Source organism: Leptodactylus fuscus, chromosome 4 (assembly GCF_031893055.1).
Source record: "Leptodactylus fuscus isolate aLepFus1 chromosome 4, aLepFus1.hap2, whole genome shotgun sequence".
In the NCBI taxonomy this organism is placed as follows: Eukaryota; Metazoa; Chordata; class Amphibia; order Anura; family Leptodactylidae; genus Leptodactylus; species Leptodactylus fuscus.
This window is the reverse complement of record NC_134268.1, coordinates 217,888,601-217,915,764: the sequence shown is the minus strand read 5'-3', so window position 1 is coordinate 217,915,764 and position 27,164 is coordinate 217,888,601. Positions and strand designations below refer to the sequence as shown.

The window sequence follows — 27,164 nt, the reverse complement described above, 5'->3', positions numbered from 1 at the left end:
TCCAGTCATATCGAATGTACAGTATAGCTACTCTTGGATATTGACAGATCCCTTTAAGACTAAAACTAGGATCATAGATACATAGCAATTAGTGTCTCTCAAGGTGGACAGAGACACCCAAGGAACCTAACAGTACGGCCCTACTGACCTCCATAATTCTATCGTATTCCTACTTGCTTATCAGTGTCAGTTTTTTACTGAACCCCAGAATTCTATTCATGAACCAGGAAGCTCAGGATAACTGCTGTGGGTCTGAGCGCTGCTGCATTTTGGGGTATATACAGAAAATCTCCATGTAATAGGCAAAATCAAGCCTTTTTGTAAATGCGTATTTGCATTTGCAAGCCATGGGACCTCATGGTATAGGTATATTCCTGCCATAGGGGATGTATATTGGTCATTGCTGACATCTGGAAGGGGCGTTGCCTCTATAAGTGCCCGTTACCTGGACATACAGTTTGCTTTGCTCATGTCAAACACAGCTCAACGTTGTCTTTACTCTGCGCACTGTTAATATTTGTGGAGACGGTTTAAGGTTTGCATGCGCTCCTTTTGCGCTCCTTTGTGTACACTCCGAGGTCTGGCTCCACCATTAAAGCTGACGTCCATTACTTTCAAGCATACAGGGTCTGTTGTCTTTATAAACTTGATATCTGGTTTCTTAAAGGGGCAGTGAGCTTGAAAGTCCAGAAATAGTTGCACAAGGTGCCGATGTAGTTAAGGATCAGGCTTACTTATTGCAAGAAACTCAAAGGGGACACAGAACTAGTTATTTAATGAAACTAGGACAGTAAGTCCCCGCCCCCGAGGAGCCACTATAGCTTTATTATAAGTTCTACCTTTTCAGAACGGACATGCTGAATATATAGTAATTGAAAATTTGGGAATGTTAGCAGGTATGCCACTGTGTAGCTGAGGTTTGACTGCAGGGGGTCACTAGAACAGGGGGTCTCGCGTCCATCAGGGCAACTATTGAAATATATAGAAGCCAGACAAGCGAGATCTCCCTGACACTACCAAAGAGGAGGAAATTCGGGGTCAGGTCATTACCAGGATGACCCCCGGGATCTAGTAGACACTCAGAAACCCCCTCCCAATAAAAGAAGATACTAACAATTAAAAATTAATGGATCTTGCCTTTTTTGATCCTCTGCAGGGTCCTAGTGACCTCCATATCATGATACGTAAGTCAATCGGAGAGAATCTGATCGACTGCGGGAATATTTAGTTCAAGAACGAAATGAGCAAATCACAAGTTGTATACGGTGCAAACATTATCACATGCTAACAGTAAGAAGTTGTAAGCTCCTATAGGCGATATAGAGGGGGGGGGGGCGCTGCTGCCAATCCTATACGTGATTATGCAGATGTATTCACCATGCACCTTACATTTACAGCCACCGAGGTAAAATGCATTAATTCAAGTGCCGTAGTGTGAATAAATACAAATTTACTAAAGAAACTGTCAAACTATAAATGAGCATCAGGCTCCAAACTCCTCTCCACCCCAAAGGTTTCTACCTTGTAGTAGGTTGAGGTTTTCAAAACGATAATGAACGTGTAGAAATGAACCTTAAGGTTCTTGTGATACCAAGTGTGACGGTTATATATGAGGTGACAACTACTCAGAAGAGCGGATTTCTGTAATGGTTACAAATCCATTCAGTAGAGAGAAATCTAGAAATCTGTGTACTCTTCCCATGTTCAAGAATATACCTATTATAATACTGCCCCCTATATACAAGAATATACCTATTATAATACTACTCCTATGTACAAGAATATAACTACTATAATACTACTCCTATGTACAAGAATATAACTACTATAATACTACTCCTATGTACAAGAATATAACTACTATAATACTGCTCCTATGTACAAGAATATAACTACTATAATACTACTCCTATGTACAAGAATATATCTACTATAATACTGCTCCTATGTACAGGAATATAACTACTATAATACTGCTCCTATGTACAAGAATATAACTACTATAATACTACCTCCTATGTACAAGAATATATCTACTATAATACTACTCCTATGTACAAGAATATAACTACTATAATACTACTCCTATGTACAAGAATATATCTACTATAATACTGCTCCTATGTACAGGAATATAACTACTATAATACTGCTCCTATGTACAAGAATATAACTACTATAATACTGCTCCTATGTACAGGAATATAACTACTATAATACTACCTCCTATGTACAAGAATATAACTACTATAATACTACTCCTATGTACAAGACTATAACTACTATAATACTGCTCCCTATGTACAGGATATATAACTACTATAATACTACCTCCTATGTACAAGAATATAACTACTATAATACTGCTCCTATGTACAAGAATATAACTACTATAATACTGCCCCTATATACAAGAATATAACTACTATAATACTACTCCTATGTACAGGAATATAACTACTATAATACTACTCCTATGTACAAGAATATAACTACTATAATAGTATTCCTATTGTACAAGAATATAACTACTATAATACTGCTCCTATGTACAAGAATATAACTACTATAATACTACCTCCTATATACAAGAATATAACTACTATAATACTACTCCTATGTACAAGAATATAACTACTATAATACTGCTCCTATGTACAAGAATATAACTACTATAATACTGCTCCTATGTACAAGAATATAACTACTATAATACTGCTCCTATGTACAAGAATATAACTACTATAATACTGCTCCTATGTACAAGAATATAACTACTATAATACTAACTCCTATGTACAAGAATATAACTACTATAATACTGCTCCTATGTACAAGAATATAACTACTATAATACTGCCTGCTATGTACAAGAATATAACTACTATAATACTGCTCCTATGTACAAGAATATAACTACTATAATACTACTCCTATGTACAAGAATATAACTACTATAATACTGCCTGCTATGTACAAGAATATAACTACTATAATACTGCCCCCTATGTACAAGAATATAACTACTATAATACTGCTCCTATATACAAGAATATAACTACTATAATACTGCTCCTATGTACAAGAATATAACTACTATAATACTGCTCCTATGTACAAGAATATAACTACTATAATACTGCTCCTATGTACAAGAATATAACTACTATAATACTGCCCCTATGTACAAGAATATAACTACTATAATACTGCTCCTATATACAAGAATATAACTACTATAATACTACTCCTATGTATAAGAATATAACTACTATAATACTACCTCTTATGTACAAGAATATAACTACTATAATACTACTCCTATGTACAAGAATATAACTACTATAATACTACTCCTATGTACAAGAATATAACTACTATAATACTGCTCCTATATACAAGAATATAACTACTATAATACTGCTCCTATGTACAAGAATATAACTACTATAATACTGCTCCTATGTACAAGAATATAACTACTATAATACTGCTCCTATGTACAAGAATATAACTACTATAATACTGCCCCTATGTACAAGAATATAACTACTATAATACTGCTCCTATATACAAGAATATAACTACTATAATACTACTCCTATGTATAAGAATATAACTACTATAATACTACCTCTTATGTACAAGAATATAACTACTATAATACTACTCCTATGTACAAGAATATAACTACTATAATACTACTCCTATGTACAAGAATATAACTACTATAATACTACTCCTATGTACAAGAATATAACTACTATAATACTGCTCCTATATACAAGAATATAACTACTATAATACTACCTCCTATGTACAAGAATATAACTACTATAATACTGCTCCTATGTACAAGAATATAACTACTATAATACTGCTCCTATGTACAAGAATATATCTACTATAATACTACTCCTATGTACAAGAATATAACTACTATAATACTGTTCTGTGTAGTACTGGCTGGCGGGGCTTGGTGTTTGCTCCTGGTTGCGGTATTATTACTGCTCTCATGTAATTCTAGCTGAATCCTAGTGTGTGAGGCGTATTGTTTGTACAGATACATGGTGTTGGTGAGTGGGCCGATACTGGAATTTATTACTAAATATTTTGGGAGTGGATGTGAGATTGTCGTCTTCTCGTACAGTTAATTTCCCTCTAGTATTTCATTATTAGGAGTCATCTGGAATCGCTTCTTCTTCTTCCTTACATAAAGGATTCTCTATCTGTTACATAAATCGCACTTGTGACTAATGTCGCCATCCTATAAAATAATAGTTTGGTTTATTGCACAGTTGTTCTAGTAAAATTTTCCATTCCTGCCTATGAATCTGGTTTGCACAGGCTGGAGTGTATAAGGTTTCAGTGTGCGCCTGGGTCTTGGCTCTGAGCTGTCGCTTGTTGGCAGTTTATACATAGAACATGGGAATCTGCGTAATTCATACCGTGTTATCATTTGTCAGAGCCCATTAACACTGCCCATATCCCATCCCGCTGAACGCCACCAGCCATGTGCTACATTTTACACCGCTCTAATTTATGGTCATTGTCCGAATAGGCTCGGACTCAAGTGTTTCAGAACAGTCTTTAGTATGTCATGGCGTAAATAATTTATGGAGTTGGGCGCTTGTATTGTAAAGTATATGGGTGATTGATGCCTCGCACGGAAGGTCGTAGCGCACACTGGGTATTGGCGTAGAATTTATATGTGCGTTTTTATATTGTGTTAAATTTGATGATTGAGGCCGTTTATTTGATTCTGTGTTCAATGATCGAAAATACTTTGTAGTGTGTAAAGAAGAAAATATGTAACAAGCGAGAAATATCCAGAAGAATCTAATGGCCCTGAATTATCTATCTATCTATCTATCTATCTATCTATCTATCTATCTATCTATCTATCTATCTCTCTGTATATATAGCTTTCTATCCATCCTTGTGATTCTATCTATGTATCTCTCTATCCATCTTTTACTCTCTTTATCTCTATCTTTATTAATCTCTTGTACTTTCTATGTATCTCTTTATCCATCTCTTTCCAGGTATCTCTCCATCATCTCTCTATGTATCTTTATCCATCGCTCTCTCTACAAATCTTGGTTAATCTCTCTTTTGCTCTCTATATTTCTGTATCCATCTCTGTCTTTGTATCTCTCTATCCTTCTCTGTGAATCTTTCTATCTATCTATCTGTATATATAGCTTTCTATCCATCTTTGTGATTCTATCTATGTATCTCTCTATCCATCTTTTACTCTCTTTAGCTCTATCTTTATTAATCTCTTTCCAGGTATCTATCATCTCTCTATGTATGTCTATCCATTGCTCTCTCTCCATGTATCTCTATATCCATCGCTCTCTCTACAAATCTTGGTTGATCTCTCTTTTGCTCTCTTTATTTCTGTATCCATCTCTGTCTTTGTATCTATCCTTCTCTGTGAGTCTATCTATCTATTTATCTGTCTCCTATCTATCTATCTATCTATCTATCTATCTATTTATCTGTCTCCTATCTATCTATCTATCTATCTATCCATCTATCTATCCCGGCCTCTCCGTAGATGGCCTTGCTATGAGCGATCTCTTCCATTTCAGATACTTAAGGGTGAAATCTAACAAGGACCTGAGGGTTCGGGTTGCAGAAGGTTACTAACTACTTTTAACCTAGACAAAAAATACTGCTCACTTACAGAAAATCAATTAGGTAGTCTCGGATTTAACACCATCTCCTTCTCCTATCATTAGCCGCATCACCTTTGCCCTTAACCAATTTTACAGCTGCACAGTTGAGCCAAATAAAGCCCATCTGTCTCTTTCTGTCTTTTGTAATCTGCGGCTCCGCACTTGCAGCATATGGGAAGTGACAAAGGTAATATTTAGAGTGCACTTGTTGCCTGAGCCCTGGGGGCGGCCGATGAGGGGCCGGGCCTTTATTCTGCAACGTTCGGCCTGTCGTGTGGTGTACAAGGTGTCAACGAGTTATCAGACCCCCCCAATCCAGTGACATCTTATGTAGTCGCTTCATTCTCTGTGGGCGTCTGGACAGAGTTTGGGCCAGGAAATAGATTCAATGTACAGACCAAACTTGCTCAAGTGCCTGGGCCAAAGCGAATCCTCTACACGTTGATGGTCTACGAGGGTCTCGATATGACCTCATTGGAGAGCAAGAGGTTGGACAGGATCACTTTTGCCTGCAAGTTTCTTTCTAGGTGAAGGAGTCAGAATTTTCTATTCTATGGATAGAATTCCCAGTTTATGACAAAGTTGCAGGTTGACATCTACTTTGACGCCACCTGCAACTTTAACAAGTCGCCCCGATCAAACTTTTCTTCCAAACTGCAAAAATTTACAGAAAGGTTAATTTTCTTCCCATGAAATTGATTCCGACACTTTGATAAATAAGGAGAAATACATTGAGAACATTGGACGGCAACACAAAGTAGCCGAACTCAAACCTTTCTCCAGGTCTTCAAGTCATGTCTAACGCTGGCCTAATGGATATCTCGTCATATGCACACACGGCTCACTAAAGCGCTATATGTCCTGCATTTGGAGAGGAAAGGAAGGATAAGTTCACATGGCGGTTATGTGGTTGGACCCACCATGCAAAAGAAGTGTGCCCCCCCCCCCCTGAAATGAATGGGAGGTGGATTGTCATTGGACAGATTGCGCCATAAAAATTCCATTATGTGAACTTATCCTAAAGAAATGAGACTTCTCTGGCACTGACTTATAACCTCGAGAACAAGAAGATTGGGCATATTAAAATTCATCAGCCTAATCTTTTCCATCCCCAACATCTACTGGTGTGGGAGAGTGGGGCCACATTATATGGCCAGCTGATAACACCCATTATAAGACTTGACCAGCATGAATCTAACGTTATGGCCACCTTAAGTCTTAGAATTAGACTCTACCATAATTTATATGTTGGCTAGTGCGTTAAAACGTGAGTGGTGTAATACTATGTTTCCCCTGTAGTGGCCACTAGAGACAAACAACACGCCCACCTGCCACTCCCCCCACTGATCTCTGCTGATCAGCAACTTTGGCACCCAAAACCATGATATCCAGAGTGGCTTAGTATAGAAAAATTGGGATCAATTTTTGAGGCCTCGTCCTAGTATTTTTGTCTAAGAGTATGGTGGGATTGTATTATTTTGAATACCCTATAGTATGTATTAAGGGGTTACACCTGCTCCCCAACATTATGTCCAACCAATGGCCCAATAATAACCCAGTAACTCCCATATATGAAGGACTTGCCTCTCCATCTCAGTGCGAGGCCTGAATGTTTTTGTTTTTTCCTGTATCGGCAGACGCCCTATCCCAAATACACCAGATACGGCCGCCTTCTGTACACCATGTTGTAGAAGTCGTCAAGTGCTCTAAATATTAATATGTTCTATTTCTAAACGTTATTAGTGGAACAATCTGAAATGGAACAACTCTCAGATTTTTTTTTATTTTTTATATTTTTAGAACTGGGAATATTCATCTGAGTGTATAATTAATAAAATTCTCAAGACTTGATTTTTTTTAATTTAATTTTTTTTGCTTCTTACTCACAAAGTTTAACCACTTATTACAGTATCACTCTGGTTAAGCTAAGGTCACTCCGGTATTTTTCTATTATTTTTTTTTGTAATTTTTTTTATTTATTTATTTTTTTTAGTGTACGTTTTTAATAGCAGTTTAGAAATGTTATCGCTAGATTTGTCACAGACATAATTCACATCTTTCTTCGGGCACAGTAAACAAGAAAAATGGTTTAATGGCTCCATAAAAGGCACTCTATGCTGATAGCTGAGATTAGGCCTTTCAGTAATGGATTTTGGCGTGGGGGAAGGGCATCGGTTTGGCAGAGGTAAATGTACTGGAAGACAATCTGAGAGAGCCTCTGATATATGTCAAGTGCTTTCAGTCTTGTTTTGTTGTACAGGAAGACAGATTGAAAAAAATAAAAAATATTAAAAAAAAACCTTGTGACACCGTTGTCCTTATCTATAGGCAGGTCGTCCACTTTGCTTCTGGAATTTGACCGGGTGCTGCTCTATAGACGCCGGTTATCACCAAACTAATTATTTGATGATCGTGTTCTGCCGTAAAGCGTCACGCTGCAAAATTCATTGCGCAGTAAAGAAGAAAGATAGTCGTCGGCGCTTTACGTCTTCTGGCATTCCAACAGAGGCAAAAACAATGTACAGTGCTGCGGAATATGTTGGCGCTATATAAATAAAATGTATTATTATTATTAATGTCTTGGTAATGGGCGATTGGAAATTTTATAAATTGCTTTCGGTGCAATTTGTCCTATTTTTCGTTCAGCCTTGCTAAAATAATGAAGCGCCAGGCGGTCTGTTAAATGGCATGCAATATATTGGATCGTTCCTGCAAGGAAGAAAAAAAAATTCAGAAAATAAATCCATAAGTGAAAAAAAAAAAGGTCCAAAATTTCAAAAATTTGCGTAAATTGGTCCTTAGCGTGACTGTATTAATATCGCCATAAATTATTTTTGCTTGAGACATTCTTCGCTTCTCTCCTTGGTCTTATTTCTTTTCAGATCATTTGGTGGATGGTTTTGATTTGAGGCTAAATATTTAGAAAAAAATTTAAAAAAAATTGAAAATGATAAAAAAAAATTAAAAAATTGTGTAACAAGTGTCTCAAAAAACAAGAATGAGAATGTGATAGTGTTAAAATCACTTGATATTTTTGTTCAAAATGTTCTTTGTTTCTCCCCTTTGTCGCGGTGGGGGAGTTGTCTGGTCGTTTGGTGGGAAAGGTGACGTTTTTTTTTTTTTTTTTTTTTTTTTTTTAAGCAAAAATGTACTAAATTTAAAGGTTAATAGAATATTAGGACCATTGAGAATATTGTAAATTGTAGGTTTTATCAACTTTTAAGGTTACAGCAGGTTAGTAAAATGTATCCATCTGTCTAATGGGGAACAAGGGTGTTCTGTGGCCATAGTATATATGGCCACCTAGTATAGGGTCGAGGGAGAGGGGTCCACCATGTACATGGAGGATGGGATATGAATGAGCCATGTAGCTCCAATCCTCAACCTAAAAAAGTTTAGCCCACTGCCCTTCATCCCTCCCTTGTCTGACTCGCATGGTCCAGGACGCCAAGATATGGCAGTCCAGCCTCCTCATACCATAGAATTGATTTATATGTTCTTGTGCCTTTGGGCAAATTACTGGCAAATTTTTACAAATTTTGTCATTCGGCACAATGCATTGTCGAAGTCGTGGTGTTATTGATGTGGTTCTTCCAAGGTGTTCATCATTTTGGTGGAAAAATTAGTTCTATCTGGGTCGGTGGCTCCATACAAAGCTTCTGAGTCAGATGTGAACAGAGCCTAACCATGTTGGTGCACTGTCTTGGTGGCTATGCTGTAAGTCAAGTCAAAGACCCTTCCAATGGTGGTGATATCGGCCAAACCTTAAATTTTATATCTTTTGGCATATTTTTGTCTCCATGGCCTTTAAGGGTTTTCCAGGATAGAACATTTATTGTCTATCCTTGGGGTTAGGATAGCAGCTGGACCTGGTTGTCTTGAGATGTATTACCCATACAAGTGTGGCCAAGCCTGGTACTGCATCACGACCAATTGATGGGCAGGTGCCAAGTAAAGCCTCTCTCTCCCACATGTCTCTGTTCATTCCAAGTGGTGTTCTGCTGAATGGTAGTCTTAGAAGTGGCGCCTCCACCATAGCTGGTCTATCCTAAGGATATGTCATCAGTGCTATACCCTGGAAGACGCATCTTTACTTGTCTCAGCTTCCTGGACTCTGTGGGTGATTTTAGGGGAGAGATAAAACAGATGCCTAGTAGATCGGATCCTGATTGGCGATCAAGCAAATTTCACGATCGGGATCGGCTGGAAAATGATCGGAAATTGGATTTTGAAATCTCAAGATTGGCTCAACCCTAAAAGTGACTTTTCCCATAGAGAAGCATTGACTAGGGTTGAGCGATCTGGATTGGAAAAGATCGGATCCCGATTGGCGATCGAGCAAATTTCACCATCGGGATCGGCTGGAAAATGATCGGAAATCTGATTCTAAAATCAATCCTGAAATCTCAAGATCGGCTCAACGCTAATTCCAAAAAGTTGTCTCTCTTTGGACCATTGTATCCGTTTTTGCTTGGAGTGTCCCTGTAAAGACCCCCACTTCTATAATACAGTTTGATTTATCCATATCATTGGCTTTTGGAAAGTGGCGAATTCTAGAACCAAGAGTAGACTCCAAAGTAAACCTCCATATTTTCCAAAAACATTGATAGTTGTGTCCCTTTAATACTTAAGGCGTAAGAGTTAGACTTTTTGTTTGATATATCCCGTAGATCTTTGCGGTTGGTATTCGGATGATCGGCCTTGTATCTGCAGGATCGGCATAATGGAAGTCATTTGAGCATCCCTTAGTCCTTACTCAGCATCCTGAGTTGAAGTGTTACTGTAGCCCCGGCGCTGAGAGCTGCACAAGCTCCAAACTTTAGACGATACAGCAGAGTCCAGAAGCATTAAAGATTTTTTTTTTTTCTTTCTCTTACGACGTGGAAGCAAAATGTATAGAGCGGCAGCAGGCTGGAGCCGTGTTCAGAGGGGTTAATTTAATTAGTGTTGATCAGGACTCCAGATGATGGTGATTTGATAAGGAATAATTTAGTACTTAACAGGCTTTTACATGCACCAACTCCATGTGGGAAGGTAAAGCAGCGAGCGCAAGATGAATATGCAGCTTTTTTTTTTTTTTTTTGTGCGAATGCCAGTGAGCTGGAAGAAAGCCTTCTAGCAGATGTACAGGCTTTGGGAATATCAAATATTGTTTTTTTTTTTTTTTTTGGAAATGCACAGGGCATCCCTTTTATTATAATTTTTTTTTTTTTTTTTTTGTAAATTTTTTTTTTCCAAGAAAATTATTTAAAATAAACAGCCCACTCCTCTTGCATCTTCTCTCATCTCAATAGATATGGCAATGGAATGAACATTCATGATCTGAATTTTCTGCATTATTAAAATATATAGAAAAAATATATAAAATAAAATAAAAAAATAATAATAAAATATAATTTTTTTTATAATATATTTAAAATATTTTTTTAATCTTGATTTTTATATTTTATTTTTAATTCATTACACAATTGACAACAGGAATATACTTTTATATTTTGCATATATATATATATATATATATATATATATATATATATAATTTTTTTTTAATTTTTTTTTTTTTTCATTCATTAGACATCTCACAACAGGGATACAATTTATTTTCTTTAATTAGTTTTATATACTCCTTCATTTTTATATTTTTTTATTCTATTTTTAATCCCTCACACAATTTACAGGGGTAGGAAAATAATAAACGGACCCTAGATTCACATGAACGAGGGGGCACCCATTTTCACGGATCCCCTATATATAGTTCAGTGTAAGAAGGGATCCTTCAAAACGGCCAAAAATAGGACACAGCTTAGATTTTGATGGTCCATGACAAAATGTGAATAGTCCCCAGTCACTGTCCTTGAAATTAATGCTGCCATATGACGTCTGTTTTTTTTAAAATTTAGATTGTAAACCCCATATAGGGCTCACAATGTACATTTTTCCCTATCAGTATGTCTTTGTAGAATGGGAGGAAATCCACGCAAACACGGGGAGAACATACAAACTCCTTGCAGATGTTGTTCTTGGTGGGGTTCGAACCCAGGACTCCAGCACTGCAAGGCTACAGAACTAACCACTGAGCCACCGTGTTGCCCAACGTCTGTTAAGACTAACCTCACTCGGTCATCATTGACTGTTGTGTGAATGTAGCCTAATTTTAGACTGCCATATATCCCAAAAATCCACTCGCCCACTGCAAGACCAGAAAGAGGCAACAAAAGTTTCATATTTTATTTTTATATAAATGATTCTATCTATTCTATATCAGTGCAGTCATGTATTATTGTGATTGATATTGTATACTGATCACTGATGACATCATCGATCCGACCAAGTCCTCATGTAAACGACTGTGCAGTGTATGGGCCAGTGAGAATGGCGCAGATGACACGTGAAACACTACGGCAGTGTATGAGCCCATAGAACTCAGGCTATCAATAGTTCATAGTGATGTCATAATTAGGGTTGAGCCGACGTTCAGATTTCAGGATCGTTTTTAAAATCCGATTTTTCGATCATTTTCCAGCCAATCCCGATTGTTCAACCCTAGTCATAATATAAAAATGGATTCGGCTGACAACATGGCCGCCTCCACTGCAAATAGACGTTCCATGTTCGCTGTTCTTGACAATGACCTTTTCGCTATTTTCTTGACATCACTGTGCATTTTTACTTGTGTATTGTGTCGCTCTGATTTTTATTTTTTTTTTTCATTTTTTTTATTTCCTGCTCCTTTAGTTGCTAAACAAACCTTGGCGAGTATGGCTCTGTTACTACGACTAGATTGTAACTAAGATAATATGATACACAAGAAATTCTGAAAATAAAAAAAATTATATATATATATATATATATATATATATATATATATATATATATATATACTGATTGCCCCAATCTTTATGTAGCAATAATATCATATCTAAAAAAAAATTATTTCCATGATGCTGTTTTCATTGTAATTTTTTTTTATTTAAAAAAAAAAATATATATATATAATTTTTTTTTTTTTTTTCCTTGTAATTTTCCCACAATCAGGCTAAATTAATTGTGGCATTATTGAATAATAATAATAATAATAATAATAATAATAATAATAATATAATTATTATTATTATTATTATTATTATTATTATTATTTAATACACACACACACACACACACACACACACACACACACACACACATACAGTCCTATGAAAAAGTTTGGGCACCCCTATTAATCTTAATCATTTTTAGTTCTAAATATTTTGGTGTTTATAACAGCCATTTCAGTTTGATATATCTAATAACTGATGGACACAGTAATATTTCAGGATTGAAATGAGGTTTATTGTACTAACAGAAAATGCGCAATATGCATTAAACCAAAATTTGACCGGTGCAAAAATATGGGCACCTCAACAGAAAAGTGACATTAATATTTAGTAGATCCTCCTTTTGCAAAGATAACAGCCTCTAGTCGCTTCCTGTAGCTTTTAATCAGTTCCTGGATCCTGGATGAAGGTATTTTGGACCATTTCTTTCTACAAAACAATTCAAGTTCAGTTAAGTTTGATGGTCGCCGAACATGGACAGCCCGCTCTCAAATGATCTGAAAACAAAGATTGTTCAACATAGTTGTTCAGGGGAAGGATACAAAACGTTGTCTCAGAGATTTAACCTGTCAGTTTCCACTGTGAGGAACATAGTAAGGAAATGGAAGACCACAGGGACAGTTCTTGTTAAGCCCAGAAGTGGCAGGCCAAGAAAAATATCAGAAAGGCAGAGAAGAAGAATGGTGAGAACAGTCAAGGACAATCCACAGACACCTCCAAAGAGCTGCAGCATCATCTTGCTGCAGATGGTGTCACTGTGCATCGGTCAACTATACAGCGCACTTTGCACAAATAGAAGCTGTATGGGAGAGTGATGAGAAAGAAGCCGTTTCTGCACGTACGCCACAAATAGAGTTGCCTGAGGTATGAAAAAGCACATTTGGACAAGGCAGCTTCATTTTGGAAACAAAAATTGAGTTGTTTGGTTATAAAAAAAGGCGTTATGCATGGCGTCCAAAAAGAAACAGCATTCCAAGAAAAACACATGCTACCCACTGTAAAATTTGGTGGAGGTTCCATCATGCTTTGGGGCTGTGTGGCCAATGCCGGCATCGGGAATCTTGTTAAAGTTGAGGGTCGCATGGATTCCACTCAGTATCAGCAGATTCTTGAGAATAATGTTCAAGAATCAGTGACGAAGTTGAAGTTACGCCGGGGATGGATATTTCAGCAAGACAATGATCCAAAACACCGCTCCAAATCCTCAGGCATTCATGCAGAGGAACAATGACAATGTTCTGGAATGGCCATCCCAGTCCCCAGACCTGAATATCATTGAACATCTGTGGGATGATTTGAAGCGGGCTGTCCATGCTCGGCGACCATCTAACTTAACTGAACTTGAATTGTTTGTCCAAAATCCCTTCATCCAGGATCCAGGAACTGATTAACAGCTACAGGAAGCGACTAGAGGCTGTTATCTTTGCAAAAGGAGGATGTACTAAATATTAATGTCACTTTTCTGTTGAGGTGCCCATACTTTTGCACCGGTCAAATTTTGGTTTAAGGCATATTGCACATTTTCTGTTAGTACAATAAACCTCATTTCAATCCTGAAATATTACTGTGTCCATCAGTTATTAGATATATCAAACTGAAATGGCTGTTGCAAATACCAAAATATTTAGAACTAAAAATGATTAAGATTAATAGGGGTGCCCAAACTTTTTCATAGGACTGTATATATATGAAGAGCTCAACGGAAAAATGGCCTAAGTCCACATTTTGTCATATTTCAAATTATTACCTAGAAAGCTTCTTTGTACCTCGTTCTATGCATTGGGTTTACAAGGTACCTAGGATTAATGACCTAAGTCCATATATTTCAATGCAGAAGAATTTACATTCAATGGAATAATGGCCTAAGTCCAATACAAACTTACTTACTTCACTCTCGTTGGTCATTTTTTCATTGAAATCGTGACTTCCGGTCTGTTGTTTATATTAGTGTAAAAACTTTGTCTTATTGTTTAAAAGGCTCTAAATCGACTTTTGCACATATTTAGCACCGAAAAGGGAGGCAGGTAATTATTATTCTTCATCGTTTAATAATTTTTACGGTATATTTGACGATATTAGCATAAGATTGCACTTAAGCCGACTGCTGCGGCAACCATAAAGATACGTGTGCTGTAGCGCCTTCGATGTGTAAGCCATATTTAAGATGTGCCTTTATTTCTGTTATGCAATTATTATTATTATTATTATTATTATTATTATATAATAAATAATAGTAGTAATTAATTAATAATATTAAATAAATAATATATATATATTTATACATGAAGCTGCAATTTTTTTAATAAATAATACAATTTATGATTAGGATTAACGGTGTTCATTAGCTGATTACATTGGATAGATATATTCCACAATAATGCCCGTTTGCTTTAGGCTAAAACTTTAAATTTCGTTTTTCTCACAATATTGATTTTTGGACTTAGGCCATTTTTCCGTCGAGCTCTTCATATATATATATATATATATATATATATATATATATATATATATATATATATATATATAATATTTTTTTTATTTTATTTTTTTTATTTTTTGTATTTTATTTTAATTTTTAATTTTTTTAATGAATTAGTTAATTCGAAATCAATTCCCATTTCTATATACGATCACTCCTATAGCATCGCCTGTCAATAAAACAACTATAATAGCTAGATAGTTTAAAAAAAAAAAAAATCCAGCCTTGACCAATTTTCACTGGACAATCCATATGGGAATTCTTGGCACAGGAAATGAAATAATCTAATGGTCGTCTTTGCTATTCACTGACCACACTGGCAGAATTGACTAACTGCATATGAATGGCGGATAATCTTAATTGATATTGAATTGAGCGCATGGTGAAAGAATGCTGTCATGTAATGTTCAGGCCAGACATATAGGAGGACCCGTCCGTCTTTCCCAGGACAATTCCTTACATAGGCCGTACACGGACTGGCTGTGGGGCTTTTCTACGCCGCTCATTTCATATTTTTAATCCTATAACTGTTACGAGCAGACGACGTCTCTCTGTGTAATATCTTTCTATAGATGTTCGTAGGATTTTTTTTTTATAAGCACGAAAAAGTAAAAAAAAAAACCTAAAGCTCTGACATCATAAGTCACAGAATAAACTGAAATAATTCCTGCTGAACTGTAATACCAGACAGGCCCTGAGAATGGGAGTGGCGCTGTTTTGGAGAAGAAAGTGATTTATAATCCTGGATGACTTTTTTTAAGCGTCATGGCTGAGCTGTGTGTAGAACTTGTACAGAGGTGCACGGTCCTTGCCATATTATGAGGCAATGCTTCGAGGGTAGAAATGCTTTGTAATGTGGAAGCTGATGGAACGAAGTGTGATTGTGTTTTGGTTTTGCTATGTGTCGTCATAGAGGCTTTGTGGACTCTGCCATGTGCTGCCACCCATGGGACCCGCTGTCTGCCACTGTACAGGCTCTGCTGTGTATTTCAGTTCAGGCTACATAGGTACTGCTGTGTATTACTTTCCAGGCTCCATAGGCTCTGCTGTGTACTGCAGTTCAGGCTACATAGGTACTGCTGTGTATTGCAATAGAGGCTGTATAGGCTCTGCTGTGTATTACTTTCCAGGCTCTATAAGCTCTGCTGTGTATTACTGTTCATTCTGTATAGGCTCTGCTGTGTATTGCAGTTCAGGCTGTATAGGCTCTGCTGTGTATTGCAGTTCAGGCTGTATAGGCTCTGCTGTGTATTGCAGTTCAGGCTGTGTAGGCTCTGCTGTGTATTGCAGTTCAGGTTATTTAGGATCTGCTGTATATTGTAGTTCAGGCTCCATAGGCTCTGCTGTGTATTATTGTTCAGGCTGTGTAGGCTCTGCTGTGTATTGCAGTTCAGGCTGTATAGGCTCTGCTGTGTATTGTAGTTCAGGCTGTATAGGCTCTGCTGTGTATTGCAGTTCAGGCTGTATAGGCTCTGCTGTGTATTGCAGTTCAGGCTGTATAGGCTCTGCTGTGTATTGCAGTTCAGGCTCCATAGGCTCTGCTGTGTATTATTGTTCAGGCTGTATAGGCTCTGCTGTGTATTGCAGTTCAGGCTGTATAGGCTCTGCTGTGTATTATTGTTCAGGCTGTATAGGCTCTGCTGTTTATTGCAGTTCAGACTGTGTAGGCTCTGCTGTGTATTACTGTTCAGGCTGTATAGGCTCTGCTGTGTATTACAGTTCAGGCTGTATAGGCTCTGCTGTGTATTGCAGTTCAGGCTCCATAGGCTCTGCTGTGTATTATTGTTCAGGCTGTGTAGGCTCTGCTATGTATTGCAGTTCAGGCTGTGTAGGCTCTGCTGTTTATTGCAGTTCAAACTGTGTAGGCTCTGCTGTGTATTACTGTTCAGGCTGTGTAGGCTCTGCTGTGTATTGCAGTTCAGGCTGTGTAGGCTCTGCTGTGTATTACAGTTCAGGCTGTATAGGCTCTGCTGTGTATTGTAGTTCAGGCTCCATAGGCTCTGCTGTGTATTGCAGTTCAGGCTGTATAGGCTCTGCTGTGTAATAGTGTTCAGGCTGTATAGGCTCTGCTGTGTATTGCAGTTCAGGCTGTATAGGCTCTGCTGTGTATTGCAGTTCAGGCTGTATAGGCTCTGCTGTGTATTGCAGTTCAGGCTGTATAGGCTCTGCTGTGTATTGCAGTTCAGGCTGTATAGGCTCTGCTGTGTATTAGAGTTCAGGCTGTATAGGCTCTGCTGTGTATTGCAGTTCAGGCTGTATAGGCTCTGCTGTGTATTGCAGTTCAGGCTGTATAGGCTCTGCTGTGTATTACTGTTCAGGCTGTATAGGCTCTGCTGTGTATTGCAGTTCAGGCTGTGTAGGCTCTGCTGTATATTGCAGTTCAGGCTGTATAGGCTCTGCTGTATATTATGCTCCGCTTTGTACCACCTTACTAGTTTTGTTAGCTCCGTTCCATGCCTCTATTTAGGTTCCGCTGCTCTTCCATGTGCCCTAGTTCAGGCTTCACTAGGTTCTGCCCTTTTAGGGTCTCCTTGTAAACTGACATTTGGCTGTAATATAGATCACTTACAGAAACGTATCCGAGCTGTAATGTTCTTTGTCACAAAACCGCCAGCTGATCTGTATGGAAATCCTGGAGCACTTCTGTTTCTCGCAGTTCCTATTTGACTGGCAAACACTTTGCTGTTATTACTCCTTTGGAGATCTGCGCGTATTATCTGCACCGAGCTTAAAGCCGCCTTGTATTTGTGCACATGAACTACTGACGTAACGTCATTATGTTCTTAAGTGTCAAGTGAGGATCTTAGAGCCTTAAACCCCATAGCCTGAAGGCTGTCTTTAAACCTGCCTGCTCACGGGGCATTCTGCATCATTAAAGGGGATGTCTGAGCTTGTTACACAAATAATGCCTTTATTTTTTTAAATTATTGACGCCATTTTTTATTGAAACTTTGAGTCCTTGCTGTATGGACTGTATGGCCAGTGATGCGGAGCGTGTGCATTGTATAGGAGCAGCGTGTGCACTAAACCTATTGCACACGATTGTGCTTTGTCAGTGCGTCAGCCGTGTTTATAACAGATCACGTACAGACCCATTCCTTTCTCACGGTCCCATAAACATAACCATGTATTATCAAGGGGTCAGTGAGAGGGGGCCTGGGGGCAAAAGTCAGAGACCGGTCCTATTCGTGTCTGTTTGGGTTCATGGAATCTATGGTCTCAAACCCTGACTGGTCTTCAATTGATGACTTATCCTTTTAAATCAATGCAAGCACTGTATCCGTAATGAAATGACTCTGCTGACTCTGTCCAAATCTATACAACAAAGCTTAATAGTGAAATTAGCTGCTGGGAAATAGGAAATGTCAATGCATTAAAGTTTTGCAATTTTTTTTTCCCCCTTCTAGTGGCTTTTCACGGCGTCCCTTTGAAAATTAAGAAAGAACCCCACAGCCCCTGCTCTGAACTGAACACCGCATGCGGTCAGGAACAGCCTTTTAAGTTCAGCTATGGAGAAAAGTGCCTGTACAATGTCAGGTAAGCGCTGCAATCCGGGAGACGCCAAACAGAAAGTTGGCTTTGGTTTTTTGGGGTTATTTTTTGGTTTGTTACTTTGGAGAACACCAGTAGAAACTTTAGGGCAAATTTTCGACAGTCCACTCCCCCGGTGGAAGATGTGTGTTTCACCAACACCAATCTGTAGCCTAGTCTTATTGCCCTCTTCCTATTGGGATCACATGGACATGAACAGTCAAGAAATTTTATGGACCCCTGGCGATTTAAAAAAAAAAAAAAAAAAAAAGTTTTTTTTAATTTTATTTTTTACATATTTTTTAATTTTTTAAAAAAAATAATATTTAAAAAAAAAAACCATAAAATTCCAGATCAGCCTGCAGACTTGTGTTCTTGAGCCCAATGGATGATGGTTAATGCAGACGAGGCAGATGAATTCACAATCGTCTTCTAAAAATATGAAGACACCTTTGTAATTTACGGGTCTTTCTCGGTGGCGGCTGTCTGATTTATGGGGCTGTTTTGGGGCCTCTTGGCTCTGCCGTTCCCTTTAGATGAAAAATAATGCTTTTCAGCAGAAGTGTTTACAGGGCACTTTTTAACCTTTGCTTTTTTTCCCCTTACTGTAATGCATTTTTGTTTAGCATAGACCAGACAGGCTTTTAAAGTGATTTACATTGCGCTGCTCGTCCAGCGGAGAATGCATTGTGACTCGTAGGTAGGCACCATCGGCGATCACGTGATTCTCCTTCAGCTGCTATGTAAATACGTCTAATGTAACAAGGACATCTGTTACTTTATAGCCTGGTAAAGTTGCTTATTTTTCCCTTCTACCAAAATCGCCCCCCTCCTCTTACAATAAAAAATCCCTGGTAATCGGATCCAGCCTTTTGTTGCCCCGGATCTCCCAGGACATCTTTTGTTAGAAGTGTCTGACGATACACCAGGGAGCTTCTTTTATAGCTGCCTTAGATTGTGGGGGATTCTGGCAGAGTGTTCGGATTTCCTGCAGCACTCCTACAGGTGGAATGAAGTATTGCAACATTGTCATTAAAATCAATGAGTTGTCTCTGTATGGATGGACATACTGGGACCACTACTGCAAAAGACCTCGCAGCCACGCCACTCCAGCTAGTAGATGAAAAGTCACTCTATTATATCCGAATTCTATAATGGGACACTTGGAAATAAGTTTTCTTAAAGGGGTGGTTAAGCTTTTACTTCCTCCCTGGTTCCATTTTGGATTCTGCTATGGTTCCGACCCTGCGTTATGTCACTGAGACCAGCCTGAGTCGCTCCGCTTGCTCCTACCTTTGCCATGTTCATGTGTATATACTCTACCATGCGGGCTGGCGGACCAAAGCATTGTAATTATACTAAAGGGGTCTTTACCGTTTGTTTCCAGTATTGAGAATGAAAGAGTTACTTTTTTCGCTGGTTATAGAATGCTTGTAACACAACTATTCTGCCACTAGAGGCGCTGCTCTATTGCACTCAAACTATTCCATGCTAAGTATGATGTTCTCTGTAAGATGATCATTGATATCTATTGTTGTTATACAATTTCTTCCTAGTGCCTATGATCAGAAACCACAAGTTGGAATGAGGCCCTCTAACCCCCCAACCCCTTCAAGCACTCCAGTGTCCCCACTACATCATGCATCACCGAACACAGCACAGAATCCTAAAGCAGAACGTCTCTTTCCTACACATCTTCCACCATCCCAGCCGATCCCAGACAGCTCCTACACAATGGACCACAGGTAAGTTAATGCTGATCTTCCATGGACCATATAGCCATGTGTAAAGTTGGGGTTCCTTATGAGGCTTTGCTGGGGAAGGGGGAACTCTGAGCTATAAGAGGTCCTAGTGATCCGTACCCTGCTCATATAGGACAGAATCTTCCATTTGATAGCTCCAATGTGATCTTTAATGCTATTAAGAAGGCTCACAACCCAACATTTCTAGCTTACGAGAAATTTTTGCAAATTTTTTGGAAGAGGGCCACTTAAATGGGTCGTCTGCTGTGGGCAGATTGATACCTAGAGGAGTTTTGGTTGGGCATGTACCAATGGGAATCGCCAAGCCACTCTGCTTTTACTAGGGTAGTAATCTAGAAAACTAGTTTTGACCCCTTTGTCAATGGGCATTACTTTTTTTTAGTAGACCAAGTTGATTGGAGAATCCCCCATAGAGATGAGCTGTAGTTAGCCCAACACAAAGTGTTCCGTTCTTCTGCAGTGCCACTGCTGGTGAAATGAAGAATTACAGTTGAAATCAACAGACTTCTATGTAAGGTCTTCAGTCTCTGGGTCCTCCAGAGAGAAGATTCTCTCTGTAGCCTTTCTCTAGTACACCCCCGCTAGATCCTCCACAGTGGGACTCTTTATGGCTCCTCTACTGGAGGTCCCAACTGGAGGACTCTTACAATTACGTTGGTGAGGGTAGTGTTGACAATGGTTTTAACATCAAGAATCCAAGAAAGTAAATTGAGCCATCTGTGTCTATGTCCGGGCCGTCATTGGCGTTTCGTTATCCCTATAGTCTTACACTAGATGGAAATTGGACGTCTTTTTTTTGTATATAGGTTTTGCATTGCAAATGTCTCTAGCGCCGGATAAAATGCTACTAGGCTGCTCGCTAATGGTTTGGATTCACCTTGGCTGGAGGCAGCTCATGTCAGTGTCAGGCCCATTGCAAAAAAATAACATCTCTCTCTCCGGCCTCTTGATTTGTTGCAGCCCGTTCTTGCCGTCCATAAATCCAGGGTGCGCTTGTGACCTTCAGTGGATAACGCTGAGGAATCACTTTGATTATCTCGCATTGCACCTTTAAAATACAATCACACAATTAACCTTTGGCTGCGGAGCTTCGAGAGTTTCTTTCCTTCCTTTTGCAAAATGGATTTGTTTTATACCGTCTAATAAAAAAATTGGCTTGACAATTTAAGGAGTGTCTCCGGAGCTGGCAAGAGCCGAGACAAAAATATGTGCGAACTGCTATTATGTGCTTTAGGATCATTTCAGAGGTGAATCTTTTTTCTTTCTTTTTTTTGTCCAAGGTTCCTTCGTTTTGCTTATTTTTGGATATTTTTGGTATCTTAATCAGGTTTTATCTCAATGTCCGTACAAGTTGGCCCAGAGTTAGACTCTTACCTTTTCAGGCTTCCAAAAGTGACACAAAAAAGTCCAGAAGTGGACCGTCTGCAGTTACGTCAACAGAGTCTTAAAAAAATCTCTAGAACCATTTTCTAGATCTGTTCTTTAAGGATTGTAAAAACATGGCTGCTTTCTTCTAGAAACCTTCCACACTTTGTATCTGGTTTTACATCTTCACTCCCATCAAAGACGGAGCTGCAGTACCACACACAACCTGTGGATAGATGTGGAGCGGTCAGCCATGTTTTTGTCATCCTATACAATCCCTTTAAGAGAAATCCGCTAGGGATTGGGGAACACCCGTGTAATTTTTTCAAAACTTAGCAAACTTTTTTGGTCTACATGACTAATCGAAACTTCTTCTGGGATGATGAAGATCCTGAGATCTTCTATCCATGGCTGATATCCAAGTTATGTCTTAAAGACTGGCCAAAGGCGATCTCCCAAATCTGCGCTCTTTGACGGAGAGGGAGGCAAACCCAGTGCCTTACAAGTCTGGCAGTACTTTATCTCCTGGTAGAACAGATGGATTGGGCCTGATGAAGTCCAGTCTTTGGTCCTCACTTCCCCAGTTACTGCCATCAGGTGATGTTCGGGAGCCCCCCATAAACATTCAACTTTTAGTGCCCATGTGTAGGACATTCTAAGCCTTGGACAGCCGAAAAACTTAGACAAAGTTCTAGATTGACAATCCTCCCCCCGACAGAGACTCAAAATAGAGAAAAGTGTCTCTCCAGAGAAGTTGTCCTTTAGCTATTTGATATTCAAATTTTTTTACAAATAATAATTGAATTCATCGTCAAGGTTTTAATTTTATTCATTTTTCACCAACCAGGTTTCGCCGGCAACTCTCAGAACCGTGCAATTCGTTTCCACCGCTTCCTACGTTGCCAAGGGAAGGCCGACCCGTCTACCAACGACAAATGTCCGAGCCAAGCATCCAGTTCCCTCCTCAAGGATTTAAACAAGAATATCACGACCCAGTGTATGAACACAGCACTATGGTGGGCAATGCCCCCAACCAGAACTTCCCTCCACCTCTTATGATTAAGCAGGAACCTCGAGATTTTGCTTACGATTCAGGTAAATATCAGAGTCACTTTTTGTAAATTTATGGTCACGTTTTTGGTTTGTGTTTCTGTTAATGCTTCGGAATTTGAGTCCACTGGAGGAGTCTCTGGTTGGCTCCACATGAAATATCTAAGTTGATAAGAGAAGTGATTGTATCTTCTGCTAAAAGTTGGATGGACCTTACAGTCCCGTTGACCAACCTTGCTCACAATGAATCTCTAGTAGGGTTGAGCAATCGGGATCGGCTGGAAAACGATCGGAAATCGGATTTTAAAATAGATCCTGAAATCTCAAGATCGGCTCAACCCTAGTCTTGAGTAGAAGGTAGAATACCGAACACGGCCGGCCTTTCCATAGTTGGGGAGTGGAAGAGTTGCGTCTTATGGATTATGTGTGCGGGTCACTTGTCGGAACACTTTATCAAATGTTTTTGGAAAAATGGAACAATGAGATCTGGATATGAAAAAACAATGATAGAGTTGACCTTCAAAATAAATTAAGGTCATAGGTTGACCATTTTGGTTGTTGCCGTTCAGATCCAGGTCTCTATGCTCCTATATGGTTACAAGAGAGAGTTTGGATTTATCGGACCAATATTTCCACTATTTAGGGAATTTTTATTTGGGTTATTTCCTAATACACAATGATGATCCTTCCATAGGTCGTGTTGCTTTAAAGGTGTTTTCGAGAAATTTGGTATTGATGATCTATTGTTATCAGACTGGTGGAGTTAGACTCCCAGCACCCTCACCGATCAGCTGTTTATAGGGTTAGACTCCCGACAACCCCTGTCTGTAGCACTCTGCTTGGTGCTGAAGCTCCGTCCCATTCAAGTGAAGAACTAAGCACAGCCGCAACAGAATGTATGGTACGGTGTTGGGTAATGGAAAGGCTACAGTGATCTCCCAAGTGTTCTAGATCCTTCAAACGGTTCATTGCTAGGGGTGTCCGGAGTCCGTCCCCCACCATGGTTGCATTGTTGACCTATCCATAAAAAAAATTAGATAAACAAGTGCAACTTCACGGCTTTCACGATTTCTGTATTGATGAACTATCCTTAGGGTTATCAATATGTTTTCGGTGGGGTCCAACACTTTTGCCCCCATTGATCATCTGGTTGAAGAGACTACACTATTTGGGTGAACTCCATGGCTTCTTCTGTAAGCACTAAGCACAGTATACTACTTATCATATGGGCTGTGCTTGGTAATTACAGCTCTGCACCATTTACTTAAATGGAACTGAGCTGCAGCTGTATGATGTGACGTCAACAGCTGATCAGCAGGGGACCCAGGTATAAGGTGAGAGGCTGCAGTATTGGGGTGAGCGCTATGGCTTCTTCACTGAATACCAAGCACCGCACTCTCCATATTGTATCGGCTATGCTTGGTATTGCAGCTCAGCACCATTGACTTGAATGGAACTGATCTGCGGTGGTACCATGTGACATCAACGGCACTGGCTGTAGTTGGAGGCAGCACCAGACACAACCCTTGAGCAGGCGTACGACTGTATAGGGGAAGAAGCCGCCATGTAACATGCCTATGAAGTCGGAGAAGTGGATACAAAGTCTGGCAATAATTCTACAACACTCTTCTCTTATCTCCACTGTGTTTCTAAAAAAAAATTAAAAAAAATATTTCAACTTTTTTTTAAAAAAAATTTTTGATTCCTAAAGGGCTAAATGCCACCATAGCTTATTTCCAAGAGCCTAGAGTCTTCCTTCTATAAATACAGAGAATATCACCATAAGGCCAAAACAAAAAAAAAATTTCAAAAACAAAATAAAAAATTCCTGATTGAATTGTCGTAGCTTTCCTATAATGTTGCGGGCGCAACACGAATAAACACACATATCATTGAGATGGAGAGTTACAGTAAGTGCTACTGTCTGGTTATTTGATTTGAGAATTGTGCAGTCTGGATTTACTCTTTGTGCATTAGGAGAGGTCACGGGAACGCAGGCTGCATCTTAAATCCGTAATGGACGTTCTGGAGATGGTCTTAAACCAATCACATAGGTTTTAGCCATGACTGATTGATCTCCAGGGGGGCCGCCTTTGTCAGCGCTGTCTTACATGAATGGTCCTTGTATAGCTCAGAGCTTCATTCATAAAGTCAAACCAGAAGGTTGGAAGGAGGAAAAAAAAAAAAATTCTCGGAGCGGTTCAATAATCTCGAGCTGGAAGGTTTAAAGTTCCATCAGCTGTTCTGCTTGCCAGATAACTTCCAGCAATGATTAATGTTGGCGGGCTGTGCCAGTATGTTGTATGACTCGGTTTTATGGGCTCCGTGTGTACCGGATATGCACAGATGTACAAAGCCGTGTTCTTGACTGAGAAAGATTAAAAAAGAAATACTCTGTTGTGAATTCCATTCAACTTTTTTTTTTTTTCCAACCTCCCGTGTACTGTGAGAAGCCGAGCCAAAGCCGAGCGTTAGCGATCGTGTAGCCAATGCTTGCAGGGATCTGTGCACACGCAGCAGAAAAAAACCCTGGAACCAAAAATATTCCTACAACAAATCTGCTGCAAGTAAATATACCCTTAAAGGGGCTGCCCAGGATGGGTGGCGTATGTATCCCACCACTAGGGTTGAGCCGATCTTGACTTTTCAGGATCGATTTTTAAATCCGATTTCCGATCATTTTTCATTCGAACCCGATCTCGATCCCAATTCCGATCCCAATGCAAGTCAATGGGATTTTTTTTATTAATCGGAGATCGGATTTTAAAAACAATCCTATTCACTATACAGCATGGAATCTAACAATTGAACGCTTTAATTGTTAGAATCCACGCTGTGTAGTGAATCACTAAGTAGCCAGAGGATTTTTTTTTTAATCCTCTGGCTACTTAGTCCCCCCTGGTGTCCACTTACCTGCAGAGATGGCTGGTCCGGTGCCTGGTGTTCCTCTTTGCCTCACTGCCGCTCGACGCTGCTCTTCTCACCTCACTGCCGCTCCATGCTCTCCTAAGCCACAAGCCCCGCCTTCTTCCTAGCTCTTTAAACACTAACTTGGAAGGCGGGGGCAGCGAGGCAAAGAAGACCGAGAACACCGAGCACCGGAGCAGCCATCTCTGCAGGTAAGTAACTACTAGAGATGTTAGTTTAGTCTCCCATTAGAATGAATGGAGGCAGCCGGCGCGCAGGGGGTTAAGGCCGTGTGCCGGATGCTTCCATTCATTCCTTTGGAACTGCAGCGGAGTCTTCACACTGAGTATACACTCCACTCAGAATGAGCAGAGCTAATACTCAGTGTGAAGGTTAAAGAAAACATTGTGGGAAATAGTACCGATCTCGATCCCACCAAAAAAGATCGCATTTGAAATTCCGATCGTGATCGTGAAATTTTCTCGATCGCCGATCGGAATCCGATCTTTTCCGAATACAATTGCTCAACCCTACTGGAGACATCACTCACATACATCACTGGTTCCTTACCAGCGACTACTGAAGCCAATGATTGGTCGTTATGGTCATATGAGCTTAGCACTGGGACCAGAACTGGGCAACAAGTTGCCGGTGATAGATGAGGGTTTTTAGATACCCACCAAGGCCACCCTTGAGTTTGGAAAACCGCTTTAGACTGACCATGCACACATTTCTCTACTGTCAGGTGGGTGGTCCTGGGCTGGAACAGAGACAATCTGGGTCCACTCGCCTGACAGTAGAGGACCTAATTAACCTATTGGGAGCTGAAAACTAACCACACCAACAGCTCAGGAGTGGTGGGGGCTAGAGGAAGGATTCTAACGACAACAGAATCAATGAAGCGAGGCCTTTTGAAGGATTCAAAGAGATGGAGATGATGAAAGACTTGAAGACTATCAACAGAAATCAACAGAAATCTGTCTTCAGTTAGCTCCCCCTGGTGGTGGTTATGGCAGGAAGTATTTATCTTTTAGCTATATGGCTGTGCAATGGATATGAAGCTCTGGCATTAAAGATCACTGCATTTGTGCATTTTTCCACTGCTTAAAGTTGGAGTTCTACTTTATTTATACTTGATGTTTTCTCATTCTTGACCTCAACGGATGGGTGCCCATTCCAAAATGGTTACTAAGAGAAGTAATAACTGCCTTGAGCACTGTTTGACTCATTTTGGGGTGTAGGTGTAGAGGTCGTAGTTCCAGGCTCTGTTATTGGAGTTGTCTCATAGGCA

At 39.4% G+C, this 27,164-nt stretch overlaps 1 protein-coding gene across 2 annotated transcripts in view; it reads left to right on the top strand.

Moving 5' to 3' along the window:
- The window catches only part of ETV1 (ETS variant transcription factor 1), a 55,038-nt gene that overhangs the window by 15,763 nt on the left and 12,111 nt on the right, over positions 1–27,164 (top strand). For both annotated transcript variants that reach the window (XM_075271812.1, XM_075271813.1), the window contains 3 exons: positions 18,665–18,794; positions 20,345–20,533; positions 22,764–23,011. In XM_075271812.1, the coding sequence (XP_075127913.1) occupies positions 18,665–18,794; positions 20,345–20,533; positions 22,764–23,011 (567 nt within the window). The remainder of the gene's footprint in view (positions 1–18,664; positions 18,795–20,344; positions 20,534–22,763; positions 23,012–27,164) is intronic.